Source organism: Equus asinus, chromosome 10 (genome assembly GCF_041296235.1).
Source record: "Equus asinus isolate D_3611 breed Donkey chromosome 10, EquAss-T2T_v2, whole genome shotgun sequence".
Taxonomy (NCBI): Eukaryota; Metazoa; Chordata; class Mammalia; order Perissodactyla; family Equidae; genus Equus; species Equus asinus.
This window is the reverse complement of record NC_091799.1, coordinates 21858989-21879055: the sequence shown is the minus strand read 5'-3', so window position 1 is coordinate 21879055 and position 20067 is coordinate 21858989. Positions and strand designations below refer to the sequence as shown.

The following is a 20067-nucleotide window of genomic DNA, read 5'->3' as shown; positions in this document are numbered from 1 at the left end:
TTTACATCACTTTTGTTATTCCTTACCTGTCACTTTTGTTACTCATTACACAGCAGCTGTGAAGAAATTCTTGGTCAGCCACTGAGTCCCTAGGTGACCCTAACCAAGTTTTTTCTCTGTGAAACGGCAGTAATGCCCAGACCTGACATTCGTGCTGAAGGCTGAGAGGGAACCTATGCAAGGCACCTAGCACAGGGCTGACAGGACCATACCTGAGTCCCCTCTGGCATGCTTGCTCCCTACATTAAGGCAATGTAATGCGAGAGTGAAGGGAACAGACTCAGGAGCCCACGGCTGGGATTGAAGGTGTGGCTCCACCGCACACTGGTTCTGTGACCTTGAGCAGGAGTGTTGCTGAACTTTCCCCCGTTGGATTGCTTTGGCCTCTTTATCAAAAATCAGTTGATTGTATATGTGTGGATCTCCTCAATTCTGTATCTGCTCCACTGATCTTTATGTCTCTCCTATGTCTTAGTTACTGTAGCTTTTCAATCTTAAAATCAGATCACGTGAGTGCTCCAACTTTGTTGTTCTTTTTAAAGTCATTTGCATTTCTATATAAATACTAGAATCAGTTTGTTAACTTCTAGAAATAAAAGCCTTCTGAGATTTTGAGTGGAGTTGCAGTGAATCCATAAATCAACTTGGGGAGAATTAACATCTAAACGATAATTGAACCTTCCAATCCATGCATTTCCATTTACTTAGGTCTTTTTCAATTTTCAGCATTGTGTTTTAATTTTCAGTTTATAAAACTTGCACGTATTTTAATCTATTATAAAGAGTATCGTTTTCTTAATTGCATTTTCCAATTGTTTATTGCTAGTCTCTAGAAAAACAATTGATTATATGACTTTGTATCCTGTGGCCTTGCTATTCACTTATGATTCCAGTAGCTTTTTTGTTTACTTTTTAGGATTTTCCACATACACAATTATATCATCTCTGAATAAAGACAGTTTTACTTCCTTTCAAGTCTTTATGCCTTTTTTTTTCGTCCTTCCCGCACTGACCACCTTCACAGCAGTGTTGAAGCAATGTTGAATGTTGAGAGGAGACCTTCACTGCCTTTCTAGATGTTAGCTGTAGGTTTTTCACAGATCAGTTGAGGAAGTTGTCCTTTCTTCCTCTTCGCTGAGAGTTTTTGTCATGAATGGGTGTTGAATTTTTTCAAATGCTCTTTCTGCATCTGTTGAGGTGATTATTTGTTATTTCTCCTAATTCTGTTAATAGGGTGAGATAAATTGATTTTTCAATGTAAACCAACCTTGCATTCCGAAGGAAACTTGGAGTTTCTATTTTTTATTAAAGATTTTTATTTGTATTAAAGATTTTTGTGTGTTCATGAGGAATATTTGTCTGGAGTTTCTTTAATGTTTTTGTCTGGTTTTGATATCAGGATAATGCTGGCCTTCTAAAATGAACTATGAAGTGTTCCCTCCTATTTTCTTTTTTTTTTTTTTAAAGATTGGCACCTGGGCTAACAACTGTTGCCAACCTTCCTTTTTTTTTTTTTTTCTGCTTTATCTCCCCCAACTCCCCCTGTACACAGTTGTGTATCTTAGTTGCAGGTCCTTCTAGTTGTGGGATGTGGGACGCCGCCTCAGCGTGGCCTGACAAGCGGTGCCATGTCCGCACCCAGGATCCGAACCCTGGGCCAACGCAGCGGAGTGTGCAAACTTAACCACTCGGCCACAGAGCCGGCCCCTATTTTCTTAAGGACTTTGTGTAGGATTATTTCTTAATTAAACTTTTGATTTAATACCCTATATAAGCCACATGGGCCTGGAATTTTCTCAGCAGGAAGTTATTTAATTATGAATTCAATTTATTTCCAAATATGGAGCTGTTCAAATTTCTAATTCTTTGTGTGTCCATTTTTATAATTTCTGTCTTTCAAATAATTTATCCATTTCATCTTATTTCTAATGTATTGACATAAAGTCATTGATTTTTCCTTATTCTTTTGATGTTTATAAGATCTGTCAAGATGTCTTCTTTCATTTTTGATCTGGGTGATTTATGTCTTTTTCCTTTTTCCCTTAATCAGTCTAACTTTGGTTGATATTTTGATTTGGCTTTTTGATATTTTGGCTTTTGGTTTCATTGATTTTTTTTTCTCTGTTTTGTTTCATTGATTTCTGATTTTTATTATTTCCTTCTGCTTTTCTTTCAGTTTAATTAGCTCTTTTTCTAGCTTCTTAAAGAGGGAGCTTAATCATTGATTTTGAACTTTTCTTCTTTTCTAAAATAAGCATTTAAAGTTATAAGTCTCCCTGAAGCATTATTTCAGCCGCATCCCACGCATCCTGGTATGTTGTGTTTCTGTTTGCACTCAGTTCTGGTGATTTCTTCTTTGACTATGAGTTAATTAATTACTAGTGGGTGTTTAATTTTCAACTATTAGGGATTTTTCCCAGAAATTTTTCTGTTGTTAATTTCTAATTTAATTCAGTTGTGATCAGAGTACGTGTCCTTTCTGATTTTAATCCTTTTAAAATATATTTCTGCTTATTTTAGGGCCTACCATGTGGTCTGTTGGGTGAATGTCCCACATGCACTTGGAAAGCAGACATGCGCTGTTGTGGGGGGAGCTCTGTCCATGTCAGTTTGTCAGTCAGTTGAGTGTTGTTCAGATCTTCCACAGACTTAATGGTTTTTTCTCTACTTGTTTTGTCACTTACTGAAAGAGCAGTGTGGAAGTCTCTAACTCTAATTGTGCATTTATCTATTTCTCCTTTCAGTTATGTCAGCTTTTGTTTCCTATAATTTGAATTTAGGCATACATTTCAGATTATTACGCCTTCTTAATGGAGTGACTCTTTTATTGTTGTGAAATGTCCCTCTTTGTCCCTGGTAATACTCTTTGTTCTGAAATCTACTTCATCTGATATTAATATAGCCACTCCCAACTTTCATGGTTTTGCATGGTATATATCTTTTTCTGTCCTTTTACTTTGAACATATCTGTGTCTTTATATTTAAAATGGGTTTTTGTAGCCAGCATATAGTTGAGTCTTGCTTTTTTATTCAGTGTTACAATCTTCTTTTAATTGAACTGTTTAGACCAGTTACATTTAATATAATTATTTGTTGAATTTAAGTCCACCACGTTGCTATTTGTTCTCTGTTTGTTGTATTTGCTTTTTCTTTCTTCTTTTTTCTCATTTTCTGCCTTCTTTGGTTTAACTGGGCATTTTCATGATTTCATTTTATCTCCTCTATTGCCTTTTTAGCTGTTCTGGAACTCTCTCATCTTCAGAGCTCTGCTCCATAGCTTCCAGCCACCTCAGCATCTCTGACTCCCTAACTCTGCTTCCTTAACTCTTTGAAGCATGCTCTGTTTGGAACCCCTCACCTGCTCCTTGGTCCAGAATGTACCTTTAGGCAGAAACCCAGGGTGATAGTAGGACTCACCTTGTTTGGTGTTTTTCTCCCAGGAACCACAGTTCTGCATTTATTGTTTTCAATGTCTTTTAAAACAGTAGTTTTATATATTTTGTTGAGTTTTTTGTTTACAGTGGGAGGGTAAATTTGGTCCCTGTTAGTCCCTCATGACCAGAACTGGAAGTCTGTTATTACCAGCAGATGTTCTCTCCTCATATGCTTATGTAAATAGAGTGACTGTGCAGTGAGGATGGTGCCATTAGAGGACCCTAGTTTGGTTAGTCCAGTAGCCTCTCTGCACCTTCCTGTTGGCACAGCATTGAGAGTCAGCTCTTGCAGCGATGGCACAAATGCTGGGCTTAATGTCAAACAACTTGGTTTCACATTCAAGCTCTGCTACATGCATTGTGAGAGCTTGGGGCAATCACTTTCCCACCCAGCTTTTTTATGAGTTGGGGAATCAGGGTGGCCAGGGAAGATTCTTGAGTTAGAAGACCCAGTTCATGAGCTGGCTGTCCCATACTTTTTAGAATCAGTCCTGGTATGAATTATTATTGACCATGGTAGTGATAATGAGTAAATGAGAGAACAAATACATGCCACAGGCTCCAAAGGACTGCTTCGAAGATGTAAACCAAGTCCAAAGGAGAGAAGGGAGCGGTATAGGCATACCTCCAAGATTTTGCGGTGCAGTTCCAGACCACCACAGTAAAATGAATACTGCAGTGATGCAAATGCCACCAATAAAGCAAGTCACACGAATTTTTTGGTTTCCTAGTGCATGTAAAAGTTACATTTATGCCATCATGTAGTTTGTTAAATGTGCGATAGCATTATGTCTAAAAAACAATATACATACCTTAATTAAAAAATACTTTTTATTACAAAAAAATGGTAACCATCCTCTGAACCTTCAGTGAATCATAATCGTTTTGCTGGTGGAGGGTCTTGTTAAAAAACCGCAATATCTGCAAAGCGCAATAAAGCGAAGTGCAATAAAGCAAGGTACATAAAACAAAATTGTTAACAGGACTTCATTCCCCTTACTAATTATTTCCTCTGATTCTCATTTCCCTTTTGATTGCTTCTTGGGTTTGAGCTAGAGAAGGAGATGATTAGCCACTCCCCAGAAAGGACAGGCCTAACTCTAGGATCCCACTTAATTGCATGCATGTGCAGTTTCCCAGTAATTGATGGCCTTTTGAGTTTGCATATGATGCCATTCTGAGTTCTCCGGTTAGGGCCTCAGTCCTCTGCAACCTCTTCCTCTCAAAGAAGAGAGACATCAGAGGAAGTGCACTGTAGTGGAAATCGCAGGGGCTCAGTCACACGACTTGAGCTGACATCAGAAATGTCGTTTAGTTTCAGGGAAACCACTGTCCGTTGTCAAAGACGCTCTATATCTAGTGTTCTGTCACTAGGAGTTTCTGCCCCGTTTCCTAGACTGCCCTCTAACATGCTACAGTCACTCATTCTTCAGTTATCCTTGCAATGTCCAGTGTTAGGAACTCTTACATCAGGCACAGGTGTATCATTCTCATTGGGATCCACAGATGTGCACACACGACCTTTGCATGCTTTAGAAAAAAAACTAGGGTAGAGGATAGCCATTTCAGGTAATAAAAAGAGAATGCCAGGAAAGGGGTGGCCTCCTTTATCAGGTATCAGTGAGAACAAAATGCAGAACTTGTTGATGAAGCAGAGAACTACAGAGAATTTGGAGGAAGAAAACCAGAATTAATTATTTCTATTAATGATAATGACAGCTACCTTTTACTGAGTGTTTACTATATGCTAGGCAATGTGCTGAATCCTTTCCATGCCTTGTCCCCCAGATGAAGAGCCTGAAGCTCAGAGAGGTTCTTAATGATTTGTCCAAGAGGCACATGGTCAGGGAACAATGGGAGGTGAGCCCTGGCTGTCTGATGCTGAAGGCTGAGCTCCTAACCACTGCCCTGCACTTCCTCTGGGCCAGACACTTCTGCATGAGTCTAGTCTCAGTGTGACCTTGGGCATATCCTTTCACCTCTCTGGATCAGTTTCCCCATTATCTTAAAGTGGGATTTTGCTGGGTAATTCAAGCCCCTTCCACTTCCCAATTCTTGTTCTGTAACAGCATCTTTTAAATGTTTCAGGCTGAGGAGAAGGCAGATGCACTGAATAAGGAGCTGCTTATGACCAAACAGAAGTTGATTGATGCAGAAGAAGAGAAGAGACGGCTGGAAGAAGAGTCGGCTCAGGTGAGGGGAGCTTCGCCCCTCCCACATTCTTCTGTGTCTTACAAATGCTTGAGAGTTGCGAGTTCAGCTGCTAGCTTCCTGTTGGCACTGGAGAACCAGGAGCCAGCTGGCTTCAGTTTCTCTCCAAAGGCCTTTTTTATTTTGTGTGTAATTACCTTTATGTGTAAAGCATAATGGTTCTTAATAATTAAAGTGTAGGAGGAGACAGTAGGCAAAGCTCATCCTTCATTGGGACAGGAGAAATTCCCATGTGTCAGCATCTGAGCGTGACAGAGAAAAGGCGTAGCATTTCTGCAGAAGGAAAGCAGACGTCCTATTAATGGCTGGCTCTTTCCCCACCTGCCCAGTGCTATCTCCCCCACTGGGCAGACTCTGGAAGGCTTGTCCTGAGCCAGCTGTCCACAGTCACTGGGAGCACAGGCCTGCAGCCATCAGAAGAGCTTTGGGTGTTCCCTGCCCTGGAGCAAGCCCCCTCCTCTGCTGCGGTTCTCCTAACAGTAACGCCCTCCAGTCTCAGTCACAACTGCCTGAGGGGAGAGCTGCATAAACCCTGAGGTCCTGGAGAAGTGGCAGCCTCTGGTTAGCTCTTCAGTCTGCATTCGGTCAGCTCAGGTTCACAGGTTGGGCTGCGCTGGCGGGGAGGGACTTCAGCAGAAGCTCCAGTCTGAAATGGGGTTGATGTGTTTGGAAGTTTCGACTGTTCTCTCCCTCTCGTGTCATCAAAAATGGGGCTTTAGTACTGCGGAGGGTGAAGGAAGAAGGAAGGTGAATTAGGGCCCTTCTAGAGTTAGGTCAGGCACTTTTTGGAAAGCCCAGCAGGAAGCAGTTAGTGCCAGAGCTTCCTTTATATTTCTCTTAAAAATTCACTTTGGCTTTTTTTAATGTATGCAGTTAAAAGAAATGTGTCGTCGGGAACTCGACAAGGCAGAATCTGAGATTAAAAAAAACAGTTCTATCATCGGCGACTATAAGCAGGTGGGTCCATGCATCCTGGAACTGGGCCATGTACTCTGGAAGCCCTGCTTGCCTGGTTGAAATATGTCCACTCCACACCCGAGTGCTTCCCAGCTCTGCCACTGCACTGACTGCTTACTTCCCTTCACTCCACACTTTGCCTCACTGGTTCTCAACTGTAAAATAAGGGAAATAATCACTCTCCCGGGGAACCCTTGTGAGGATTCCATGAGGTCATGTTTGTCGAGCACCTGGCGCAGTGCCCATCATATAAAGAGGCGTTTAATAAGTGAAGGTCACACTATGTTCTTGGGAGCATTTCAGATTCAGAATCATGGCCTTCTGTTCGTGTATGGTCATGTGACGTGGAACCAGTTCCCGCCCTGGCTGGTTGAGTTTTAAGAACATAACTGAATTAGTCTTGTTCCTTCCTACACTAGGATCTCATGCTGACTTACGAGTCTGGCAAGTGTTCGTAAACCATTGGCCATCGAGTTTGTCACTCCTGTGTCCCTGCAAGTCCTAGGCTGATGGATGCAGAGGTGGCACAGCCAGAGGAGCCTCTGCCCATCCATCAATTCACACCCCCTCCCACGCAGTAGCAGCCTATTTGGTACTGTCTTAATTCCTCTTAGCATAGTCCAGCTTCCACTATAGAATTCATCCTGAGCCCAAATTATTCAGATGATGACATTGCCCAAGAGATTATCATTTTATATTATGTTTGTTTCTTTAGATTTGTTCTCAGTTGAGTGAAAGATTGGAGAAACAGCAGACAGCTAATAAAGTGGAAATTGAGAAAATTCGGGTAAGTCTTCCTTTACCAAAGAGATTTTATACCACCTAGTTGATTTTGTGGCTATATTGAGCACAACAGATTTCGGACGGGGGTAGTTTACTTTGATTGCAAAAGTGAGAAGCTGACAAGCACCTGATAAGGCACCTGTCATGGCCTGGCTCAGTAAATGACGGCTGATATTACACCTTTTTCCTCTGGAATGGACTACAGATGAAACCAAAAGGGCTCCGGCATTAATTCTCAAAATACCAGCGCCCGTTTTCCTTATAAATTTGTGTAACATCCTCCTTGGGATAACTTGACTACAAAAAAAAAATACAGATGCCCCAAGATTTCTGAGTGTTGTCAGTATGGTAGGTGAAGGAGTCCTGCAAGTGATAGATTTTGCTTGAGGGGGGATGCAGAGGTCAAGACCACGTGGTCTGATTTGTTCTGTAGAACTGGGGACACTCCCCTCTGAGCTCAGTGCCTTCTCTCTAACGATCCAAATACAAGGAGGACTTGAACTTTTTAATGTTTTGGTGCCAATTTGGAGGCTTTTGTAACTTGATGCTTTGTTTCTTTAAGCTGTACCTGTATTAGAGTACTTACCAAATTTTACTAAGATGAGTAATTTGCTGAAAGATGCTTTACTAACATATTTATAAATCAGTGGACAGGAATGTGGAAGAGTTCTGTGCTCACGGCCATGTTTGTACAAAACAGCGTTTTACCTGGAGCAAGATGGCACCGGCCTCCATCATAAGTAGTGTCTAACCAGCAGCTGCCTACTTTTTAGATATAATTTATTTTCTGATTCTAAAACTAATAATGCTCATTGCAGAAAATTGTTAAAACAAGAGTAAGGAAAAAAAACTTATAATCCTACTACCCACAGATAGCGTCACCATCGTTAACACTTTGGTGTATATTCTTTTCAGTCTTTATTCTGTGTTTACTTTAACATACAAAATTTCGTTCATCCTAAGGTACACATTTTTTCACATTTACATCTCTGAAATTGGGACATGTTTTATAACTGATGGCTTTCTTTGGTTTAGTTGGCAGAATATTTTCTTAGAGGAAAATAAACCGTTTCTCACAGTCACTGGCATCTTCTTTGGATGAAATATGGTATATATTTTTAACCATCCTTTATATACATTTTTGTGTCCTAGTTCACCCAGCATTTAACCATTTTACCGCGTTATGAAGAATTCCTCAAAAACTTTTTGGAGACTGCATACTTCCTTGTATAAAGACAGCATAGCGTATTTAATTTCTCCCAGTCGTCGGAGAATTTACCCCCTCCCCCTTTTTCTCTAATTCTGCACTGAAAATCCTTGTATATAAATCTTCATCTTGTCATAGTTTCTTCATTTTTTTTATCCGAAGTTCCTAGCAGTGAGGTTATTGGAGCAAGACAAGAATATTTTTATTGCTTTTGGTATATAATACCAGGTAGCTTTTCCAATAGGCTGTCGGTCAGTTTACAGAGAAAACATAGTCTTTCAGAAGCTGTAATGTTCAACCAAGACGCCATGTCTTGCCTTCCCAGAAAGGAGACGATCATATGCTTCTAAAGGGCCAGTTTCTCTTCTTTGCTTCTTCACATCTGATATTCAATTTCAGCAAAAAGTGGATGACTGTGAGCGCTGCCGGGAATTTTTCAACAAAGAAGGGCGCATCAAGGGCATCAGCTCAGCTAAGGAAGTCTTAGATGAAGACACCGATGAAGAGAAAGAGACACTCAACAACCAGCTGAGAGAGATGGAACTCGAACTGGCACAGACGAAGCTGCAGTTGGTGGAAGCTGAGTGTAAGATACAGGTAACAGCCTGGGCCCCACCGCAATGAGCAGCATGCCGCCTCTTGCCTTGGTGCGGTGGGACTCGGACCTGCATGCAGGCTGGATCTCTGGGTATGGGCTGGAAACCCCAGAAAGGATCTTTATGGTTTGGAGTTTTTTCCCCCTTTAAACTTTGACCGTAATCCTCATGGGGAAAAGCCCATTACTTGTTATTTACCAGTGGATGTTTAATTAGTGTTTGTCCTGTCCTAAGGATTGGACTTTCTCATAATGAGAATCGTCATCGAGCTTGGAATCTTTTTGTTGGAGTGGAGAACACATACTTTGAAATCATAGCTGCACCACCAAACTCTTTGACCTTGGGTTAGTTAGCAACCTCTTTACACCTCAGGTTCCGCATATGCGGTTGGAGATGACGAGGGTCTTTATCTAATAGTTTGCCTTAAGGACTAAATAAGATAAGTTACAAAAAGGCTCAGCACAGTGTCTGAGGGCTTCATAAATGTGAGCTTTTGTGTCCCAACTCTCATCACTTAACTAGCTTTGTGACTTTGAGCATGTGACCTCATTTATCTGAGCCTCTGTTCCTGATTTGGTCGTCTTTATCCTGCATGGCTAGTTCCACCAGCACCCAATACTGAGCACAAGGTAGGCACGAAGCACTGTTTGTGGAAGGAACCAAGTTCAGGACTAAAGCTTAGGGTCTGGTCTCCTGCATCGTACACATTCACTGGGCATCTGCTCTTTGCCAGACCCTGTTCTGGGTGCTGGGCTGCAGAACAAAGACATGGCTTGTGTGACTGTCCAGGACAATCAGGAAAGGCATCACCAAGGCAGCAGTATCTGAGCTATGATCAAAGAGTGAACAGGGGTTGCAGCTGCAGAGGAGAAAGTGAGAAAGTGGTGGAGTGAGTGGCATGTTCGGCAACACAGAGGGAGGAGGCGGCCTGCCCAGTAAGGAGCTTCAGGAAACAGTTGGGGGGTGGGGTGGGGTGGGTGCTAAGCTGGAAGAGAATCTGTGGACCCAGATTGTGAAGCATCCCAAATGCCTTGCTAGGGAGTCTAGACTTTAAAGGTTCTTGCTGGGAATTAATGCTACAGTCTTAGCTGGAGCGTTAGTTCTGCCTGCCTGGTTGCAGTGGGTGGACAGGGGAGTGAGAAGCTCAACTAGGGGGCTATTTTAATAAATAGACTAAGCAAGAAATTAGGAGGTCTCAACTAGGAAAGAGCACAAAGCATTAGGCATGCTAAATCTTTCTATGCCAGTTTGAGACTGGGGGAATTTCTAGAGGTCTCTCAAGAGTAAATAGATTGAATTCTTGTCTTGGCTCAGCTCTGGGCAGGCATTGTCATTGACACTGGAGCCCAGCATCGTCATGTACACTGTTCCTCTTGCAGGACTTGGAGCACCATTTAGGCCTTGCGCTAAACGAGGTCCAGGCAGCCAAGAAGACATGGTTTAACCGAACGCTGAGCTCCATCAAGACGGCAACTGGGGTTCAAGGGAAAGAGACTTGTTGAGAGCAGCTGCTGCTTCCAGACACCTTCAGAAAACACGACACCTTTTGTTGCCTTCTTTGGCCAGATGTGTGATTCTGTGACATGTCCCAGGACCAGAATGTACTTAAGTCAGATCCATAGAAGCATGTTGGTAGGTCAGTGGACAGAGCTCACGAAGCAGGCAGCCTCTGGGGTGAGGCTCTCGAAACTACTGATACTAACCGGCCTGCTAGCTCAACTGACGCTCTGGATGCACTCTAGAAAATCACTCCTCCGGGTGACTCTAGGCCTCTTCCCACTGTCGGTCAACACCTCACCCAGCTCAGAGGCTGAGTTGACATTATCAGAGTTTGGGGATCCTTTAGGCTGTTGGTTTTTTCCTAAACCTTTAATCTTTTTTTTGTTTTTAATATACGTATTATATATATATTGGGTGGGGGGGGAGGGGTGCGGGCAGGAAGCCAGGGGATCAGTGACTCAAATAACTCATGTCTGCTTCAGTGCCAGCAGAGGGTCCTCCAGGTAGACACAGAGAAGCACTTTGTTTTAAACAGGAGGGTTTCATTCTTGTAGCTGAAGCCACCTAGTTTTGTTAAAACTATGCGATGCACAGGTTTTTGGTTTGGCATCATTCATGTTTCTATCAATTCTATGCAACTCACATAGTTCCTGTTGTTTTGTAGTGTTAGCTGCCAAAATGACTTCACAGGGCTGGGGTGGGCGACTTGACCGACTGAGACTGGGTTAATCATAACATGGAGAAATCTTATTTTGTTTAATGTGTCATGTGTGTGTACATATATATATATATACATATATATATAAAAATATCTTTTCCCAATGCGCCCAATCGACAGTGTTTAAACCCCAGACTAGGACTGATGAACACAACTTAATCATGTGGCTACTTGGGCACTTAATTTCACTCAAGGTTGGCTGGGCACTGCTCTCCCCACTGCTGTTAGGAGAGCTGTGAAGAGCTCCCTCACTTCATGGTTCGTATGTTTTTGCACAACAGGTTGTACAAATGAGAGAGACACTGAGCTGTGTGTGTGTGTTTGTGTGAATGTGAGTATGTACAGGACGCACGTGCCGAGAGGCCCCCATCCTACTGGCCTGTGTCCCTCTCTGCCTGCTTGGGCCCCAGGCCCTCCCCAGAGGTGGCTGGATGTGAACCTCACTGTTCTGATGGGCTGCAAGTTCTCACTTCAAAACTATGGAAGCGAGGTTTTCGCACCTTTTTTAAAAAAAAATAACTTGGATTTTTAATTTATATGGTGATATGCTGACAGGCTGTCTCACAGATGATTTTGTCGTCTTCGCATGTGGTGTGGAGGTAGCTGGTTACAAGAAGCACTGGTTTGTATATAAAGACCCTTGGGTTGTTTTGTATCTTTTCCTGTTGGCTGTACTAACACTTGCTGAGGTCATCTGTGATAAGGGAGGTAACAAGTGGCAACCCCCTACCCCCCAAACTGGGATCCCCTCCACCGCTTTCTGTGTCTTGTTCAGTTACCAAAACAGGTGTAAGCCCATCTAAACTAGGTGCGTGGCCATTGTGCTAGGGTAGTTTCCGTGTGTCAACTTTATGAACTGAAACATAAACCAGTAAAATTGTATTACTGTTTCTTTTGTTGGTTTTATTTTAACAGCATATTCATTAAATATTTTGGTACAAACAACATTGCTTTGTAAAAACCAGTTTTATCATTACGTGTTCCTGCCTCCCCTCCCCCAGGCAGTCAGAGAAGACCACCCTCTGTGCGGTCAGATAGGCGTGAGCATCGGGCAGCGCCTCCCCATGCATCCGTTCAGACACTGAGCAGCTGCGTGCCAGGCCGTGTGCGGGGAGAGGAGACACGGGCTCGACCTCTGGGAGGCTGACGCCTGTGCCTTCTTCGTCCCCTCTCTGAGAACTCAAGTGCCGCGGGAACGGGTGAGACACTGTGTGGGTGTGAGGTTTAGGGAAGTCTTACAGGACGTGAAGGTGTAGTTAGGCCTTGAAAGACAAAAGCATTTCCCTAGGCAGAGGGAGAGGGAATTCCAGGCCCAAACGTGAATGTGCAGGGGAGATAGCTACAGAGTAGAAGGGCAGTACTTGGGCTCTAGTCATACTCCCCTAAAATTTTCAGGAAGAGTGGTGGCGTGGACAGATGCATCTTTGAGAAATGGTGGTCCTCCCACACTCCTGCACCATAAGGATGAGGCTCCCAGACCCTCTGCTGTCCTCTTTACCACCTCACCCCACTTCTCTGCAGCAGGAAGAGCAATGCTTTCCCAACCCTAGGGTTCCCCTCCCTGCTTGACCTGCCCTCCAGGAGCCCACCTACACCCAGCCTTTGGATGCAGGCAGACTGAGCTGTGGGCCGTGAAGGAGGGGAGGTGGTGAGTGAGCCCCTGCCCTGTCTTCTCTCCACTGCACTGAACCTGGGCCTAGCAAGGGGCCTGGGCCATGGCAAGGGCTCCAGAGCATAGTTGGGATCCCTTTGCCGTTCAAAGACTGGAAGACATACTTCTGGGATCCACGTTCCTCGCCAACAAGGGAAGAGTCCAGAATCGCCAGCCTGCTGTAGGCTTTTCTAGTTCCAAGGGTCCCAGTATTCAGGAGTGTAGGGACTCGGCAGAAATCCTCATCCCTCAGCTGTGCCCTGGCCCGGAGAAAGGAGGCCATATACCAGTCAGCCTCGGCATACAGGCCTAAATTAGTGACTCAGATGGGGTCCCTGCCCTCAAGAAGGTCCCCTAGTTACTGTTGAGACCCAGACTAAGAAGAAGAATTGCAGTGCTGTACGCCGAGAGCTGTACCAGGTGTTTGGGATCCTGTGAGAACAGGGAGCAAATGTGTAATTGCAAGGGAAGCGAAGTGGTAGTGACAGTTTTCTGCAGTGACAAGGGGATTTGCTGGATGGAGGAGCAAGACAACAACATTTAGGTGGAAGAAACAGCACTGTAGTCTGAGGCGGAGTGATCGAGATGACACGGGATCATTAGGTTGAGGCCATCCAGGCCAAGAAGTCTGGCGGTGAAGGGGAGCCACTGGAGGGTTTTAAGGCACTTGCTTAGAAACACTTTGGGAAGTTCCGTGTCAGTCCTTTAAGGAAGAAAGATTGGGAGGAAGAAAAATTGAGTCTGAAGGGAGGTGATAGAATAGGGAGGCCAGATTTTAAAAAAATTCCTGGAGAGTCAACAAAACTTGGTGAGAGAAAGGGGAGGACACAAGAGGAAGATAAAGTCAGCTTTCAGTTTATGCATTTGACATAGTCTTGGAAATGTAGGTTGCAGATGTCCAGAATCTGCGCTCGGCAGTTGTGTGGGCATCTCTACCACAGGGTTTCTGAACCTCAACAGTATTGCTAATTCTTTGTTGTGGGGGGCTGTCCCGTGTAGTAGAGCTGTTGAGCAGCATCCCTGGCCTCCAGCCGCTAGATGCCCCCCCACACACCAACAACTGTCATAACCAAAAACATCTCCACGTATTGCCAGATGCTCCCTAGGGGAGAAAATCACCCCTGGTTGAGAACCCCTGCTCTGTGGCATGTAAGCTGAAGCTAGGAGAGTGGGTAAGACTGCCCAGGGAATGTACTTAAGCAAGGGCTAGATGGAGGCCCAGAACTGCCATTCAAGGATGAAGAGAGAGGGCATGGAGCAGGGAGCAAGGCTGTGGACATCCTGAGACAATGAGCAAGCTCTTCCTGGGAATGAGTGCGGCACCGGAAAAGGCTCACTGGATTTGGTGACTGGGAAGTTGCTGGCGCCTGGGTGGGAGCAGACTCAGAGGTGAGTGGGCAGCAGAGGGGCCAGACTGTGGTGGGTGAGGGGTGGGAGGGGAGGAAGCAGAGACAAGCAAGCGTCGATTTTAAGAAGCCGGGAAGTGGGGCAAAAAGGTGGGTGGTGGGAGGGAACTGTGGTAGGAAGAGCAAAAAGCATGAGGCTTCATGATGGAAAACTCAGATCCTGGTTCTGACCATGGCCAGTTTCTTCCCTGACTGCGCTCAGGGCTGCTCGCAAGGTCAGTGAAAATACACAAAAGGCTGAGTGGACTGACTAGCAGATCCTGTTGAACCTAAGCTGATCTCCAGAACTTTGTTATTAACTCTCAGGAAGAAGGAGGTGGCTCAGAGTGAAAGGCAAGTGACATCTGCCTCAAAGTCTCCCAGGAGTGCTGTCACCCAGTCTGTTCTGAATTCCAAGTCGCAGTGGCAGGAGTGAGCAATGAAGGGAGTAAAGGAAAGAAAAATCCACAGGAACTAAAAATAAGCCCAGAACACCACTTGCAGCTCTGAACTGACGCAACAGTTGTGAGAACCAGAGTCAACACAGAGGGGATTAAGTAGGTGACATGGGCCCCTTGTGGCCTGGGAGAGTCAGCTGGCTTCTCAGAGCCTATATCCTCATCTGTCTGATGGATGTTTCACTTGCTCAGAGATGCGCCTAATTCTGACACTGGGATTCAAATCTCTAAGATTTATCGCGGGGTGATGAGAATCAGGGAAGCAGACAGACATGAGGACTAGGATCACACAGAATGACTGAGGCCCTCGCTCCCAGAACAAGAGGACTGAGCACTAACTTCTCTACCCTTCCCCCATTTTATAGGGGAAGAAATTGAGCCCATAGAGAGGTTCCTGGCTTAGGCCACACAGCTAGGATGTTAATGCTCATCTCTAACTCCCCATGACAAGCAGGGTGGCTGCTTTAAGATGACCGTGGGGGCAGCAGGTGGGTATAAACTCTCACAGCACTTCACTACAAGCAGCACACCTGGACTCTTGGGGCCAAAACGCTGGGTTCAAGGCCAGGCCATGACCTTGGATGCACACCTTACCATGGAAAGTTTCTTAACCTTTCCAAGCTTTTATCTGTGCCGTGGCTTTGAGGCCTACCTCATAGGGGTTGCTGAGCTTCTCTTAGGCTCTTGACCTTTCTCTTGTGTTCTCCCTCCAGTTGTCAGACACCTCTGGGAGTTAAGCGATGTTGCCCCCAGATTTGAAAGTAAAGGTGAAAGGCGTGGCTGTGATCACAAGAGCTGGGATTTCAAGCTTTTTTACCAGTACCACCACCTCCACCTTCTCTTCCAGGACCCAAGAGTAAGAGAAAGAATGCTCCCTCCACTCCCCAGTGTCAACTCAACAGGCTGTTCCCTGTGCCAATCATGGGCAAGAAAGCCTGGCTCTTCCTCAAGCCCAGAAAGGTAAACCTGGCCATGAGGATGGAAGCAGGGCCCCTGGGCAGGGGAGCAGCAGTGGGCCTGGCCCAGTCAGCCCTTCTTTCAGTCAGTTCTAGTGTGGTGGTAAATCCAAACTGACAGTGTACAGGGAAAGGTGGGCCCTGAGTTATAAAGTGAAGCAAAAACATCCAGTGCCTTCGTCCACGCAGCTCTCCACTTACCTGGAGGGCAGCAGCAGGCCCTGGGCTGACCACCCCTTCTTTGTTCTCATTCCTCTGTGGGCTGAGGCCTCACTGTGGTCTTGGGCTCCAAGTGACTGGGGCAGGTGAACTGCAGGAACCTCACACGGGCAGCAGCAGTAGGAAGAGCTCTGGCTCTGGATTCAAATTGCTACTGCTATTTAGAAGCTTCACGTTCTTGGGCAAGTCCCTTTACCTCTGAGCCTTACTGTCCTGATCTGTAATGTCTGGGTAACACCAACCCTGGGCAACAGGTGTGAGGATTGAGAGTGAGGTGTGTGAAAGGCGCCTGGTAAATTCTCAGGTTTAGGATTCAGGACTCACTCAGCATCGATCCCTCACCACTCGCTGTGCCGGGGTACTGGGTGAGTTTCAGGCTGAGTAAACTTGTTGCACCATTAGCAGAGAAGCAGAGGGTTTTAAGGACCATAACAGGAATCAGGCCTTGTCCCCTCGTCCCCTCATCCCTTTGCATGAAGGAAAGATCCTGCCACATGTACTGACCAGGAAAGTCATAAGGGCCAGGAAGTGGTCCTGCACTTGACCCTTTCATCAAAGTCAGAGCCTTCGTTTGACCAGAGTAGGTCCTGCATAGAACAGTTCAGCCCATTGCTGTTTAAGACAGAAGCTTTTATTTTTAATCATCCAAATGGGGAAAATGCAACATGTCAGGGCATGACAGACAAACTGCAGCAGCCAGACAAGAGGGTCAGTCTATGGCAGAGTCCAACACAGTCAGTGCGAAGGAGCCACAGTGTGGGTGCTGCCTGTGGGAGTCGAGGTGGCAGAGAGTCCCTTTGGATGAAGGCCAGGCATCTCTGGGCGAGGCACTGGTGACAGTCCACACATGCAGGCTGCTGCTTCAACCACGCCGAAGGTTTATAAAGTTCAGAGTCCTACATGTAATCATTGCCCCAGAGGGGAAGGACAATCCACGGTGGTCACGTTTTCCAATGTTTTTTAAACATAATATACAACATAAAGTTATTGCCAAGGACTTTGCACTGCAAATTATACTATTTACACTTGCGTATTCAGAAAAAACACAGTAAATAGATACAGATAGATATTTTAAATAGATTTCTAAAAACTACCGTGGCCATCACCAGACCAGAGTGAGTGAGCTACAGCCAGGAGGCCAACGTCGTGTGCGTAACCGTGCAGGAGGGCGAGGTTTTCTACCCACAACTACACTCAGCCTTCTCCATACCTCCTGAACCCCCGGGGCGGAGGAAGGGCTAAGGCCGAGCAGAGCCACCTCACTCCTCTGTGAGGGAAGCCCCTTCTTGAAGAGCCGGGGGCTTCAGGTCTAGACTGGCCGCCTCCTTCCCAGACAATGAGTTCTGCCTCGAGTGAGTGAGAAGCCAGCCTCACAGACCCCTCTCCAGGAATGCTACACAGCAGGCAGACCTGAATGCATGGGCTTGGGCTACGGGGCTAACAGGCTGAGCAGGCCTTCCCCTGTCCATCTTGTCAAGAGCACCCTTGGGACCAGGCCCATCAGCCTCACTGGTCCTGGAAGTGCCCTCGCCCTAATTAGGGCTACCTTAGGAGACCTGTCTTCTCCTGAAGATGTGGCTAGACCAAAGGTTCAGCACAACAGGCCAGCAGATGGGTCCCTGGTGAAAGGCCTGAGTTCAAAGATACTTTGGGGAAAACAGGATAAACAAACACTACTAACGGCCGAAGTAAATGAAGTCTGCCCAAGGAAGGTGGCTCATGACTCAGTAGAAGATGAGAGGACCAAGGCAGAGCATTCCCACCTCAACCCAGCATTCACTTGGCCTCCTCAAACCCTTGGAAAGGAAGTCCGTCTGGAGGTTAGAGAGAGTTCACAAGACGGCCAGGGCCACCCTCAATTCCTGAGATGCAGAAAGTGAGGCCCCTGGTTAGGGCCTTGAGGATGCCTGCAATTTGCCTCCCCAGTTGAGCTACTAAAAAGAAACCTTCATCTCCAGGAAAGGTAGTAATAAATGGTAGCCTAGCCACCTCCCACATAGCCATGAAAAGTCCCACTGTTGAGAGGCCACCATGTTAAGTGAACAGGGGAAAAGTGGTGCCCAGTGTCCCCTCTATGAAGTAGGAGTGCAGTGTGAACCGCAGAGGGCTAGTCTGAGCATGAGATGCCACCATGGTCAGGGAAAGGGATGCAGCAGCTAATGGCAGCACTTCCGGCATGTCAGGCGAGGGAAGAGGTATTTGGGGAACTAGGGCTTTCCTGGCTAAACTCCAAATCATACCTCGTGTGGGCCGTCATCACCATCTCAGGGGCCAGGGCCGCAGCCTGAGGGAGCCAGTGAGACGATGGACTCAAGGAGGCTTAGAGAGTGACACGAAGGTATCAAGGAATCCAGTGTCTCTTGATCAATGTGTCTTGCCACTGACCCACCAAACCAAAACTCCTTAAGCCCAAGGGGTGTTTGTGAGCAGCAGGAACCCAGTTCTCAGGGAGGAGAGGAGCTGTGCTCAGTCTGGAGAGTGGAGAGCTCGAGCTGCCTGGGAGAGGGGGAAAGAGGCTGCACACTTAAAATGCAGCTTCCTAAATTACAAGTGGAGAAGGGACTTCTCAAAGATAGTCTTAGCTATCTAAAACTCCTGTCTCTCTCCTTAATTCATTTCCATGAACAAAAAGGAAAAAATCTGACTTTCCAGAACAGCAGAAGTATTTAGGTTAGAGTCAAAAAAAAGGACTCTCTGACCGTCACCTGTTTCCCTAAGCAGGAAAATGAGACATGGCATCAAGCCTGACCGTGGGCTGGGCCAGGGCAAGGAGCTGGGCCAGGCTTGAGCTCCAGAAGTGACTACGGTGCCTGCTTGCAAGAGTCTTCCCATGAGGCCGGAGGACTAAGCTGCCTGATAAAAGGCCACATCTGGCATCACAGCCAGGGACAGACCACACCATCTACCACAGCCAGGCCCAACCTCCCTCTGTCCATTCCCTTCCATGAGCCCAGAAATGCCCCTAGAAAACTCAAGGAGGGCTCCTTCTTAGAGATGAAAAGTAATACAACTACAGTCAGAGCCTGAGAGCAACACCCCCATGTCCCCAAAAGAGACAAAACCAGGCAGCAAAATGGGAGAGGCAAGTTCCCCACAGAGACAAGCCCAGCAACAGCAGCCAGCGTTCTCCATGACTTCTTTCCATAACCCTCACCTGATTCTTAGTGATGACGAGACACAACTTCACCCAGAGCAGGCAGCACCCAGAACCCTAAGTTTTCAGTGCTTTACTACCTAGGCACCCCACCATCCTCCCAAGGCCCCTTCCACCCAGGGCTTGTCTCCCCCAGGGCCCACCTGCCTGAGTGCTCCAGGCAGCGCCAAGCTCCTCACCTCCTAACTTGGTCCCCAGAGGACCAGACTGTCTCCAAGCCACATGGAAGCCAGTTCACAGAACAGTGCTGCCAGAGCTGTGTTGGGAGAGCCCCGCGTGGAGCTAGTGCCCCCGCCCCCAGCTGTGGGGCCTTGGGCAAGTGCTTTCCCTTCCCTGAGCAGCAGGTGATCCTCACCTCCTCCCACAGGCCTGCTGGGCTTCAATGAAACAGCATCCGTGCAGGCACTCATATTAGGTCGTCTTCCTCCAGTCCCTGCTGGCGCTTCCATGGCAGCTCCTGTCACTCACTGCACATGCAGCACACACCCCCTCTGACTTCTGTTCACATTAAAGGAGAATGCTGGCTCACGTCTCTGGCACCTCATGATGCTCAGTAAACAGTAGCTCCCTTCACCTGCCTAGAAACCTCTCTGAGGGAAAGCACTTTGGAAAGGAGAGTGCTCTGTATACATTTACGGGTTTTGCTCGTTGCGCCAACTACACTGAGCACCTTGGGCAGGCAGCAAGAGTGCTTCATCTCAATCTCGCCTGCACCCAACCCAGGCCCGTGGCCGGCCTGGAGCAGCTGTGATGCACCTGAGCAGGATCTGCTGTGACCTGTTAGACATGTGCGTCCTGCCTCAAGTTCGCCTCAAGGTTTCCTGAGGGCACAGACCAT

At 46.3% G+C, this 20067-nt stretch overlaps 1 protein-coding gene across 8 annotated transcripts in view; it reads left to right on the top strand.

Annotated features, from left to right (window-relative positions):
- RABGAP1 (RAB GTPase activating protein 1) overlaps positions 1-12367 on the top strand; it is a 160619-nt gene extending 148252 nt beyond the window's left edge. For all 8 annotated transcript variants that reach the window (XM_014840614.3, XM_014840613.3, XM_070518787.1 and 5 more), the window contains 5 exons: positions 5523-5627; positions 6519-6602; positions 7318-7389; positions 8992-9189; positions 10568-12367. In XM_014840614.3, coding sequence (XP_014696100.1) covers positions 5523-5627; positions 6519-6602; positions 7318-7389; positions 8992-9189; positions 10568-10690 — 582 coding nt within the window. In that variant the 3' untranslated portion in view covers positions 10691-12367. The remainder of the gene's footprint in view (positions 1-5522; positions 5628-6518; positions 6603-7317; positions 7390-8991; positions 9190-10567) is intronic.
- Positions 12368-20067: the final 7700 nt, after the last annotated feature.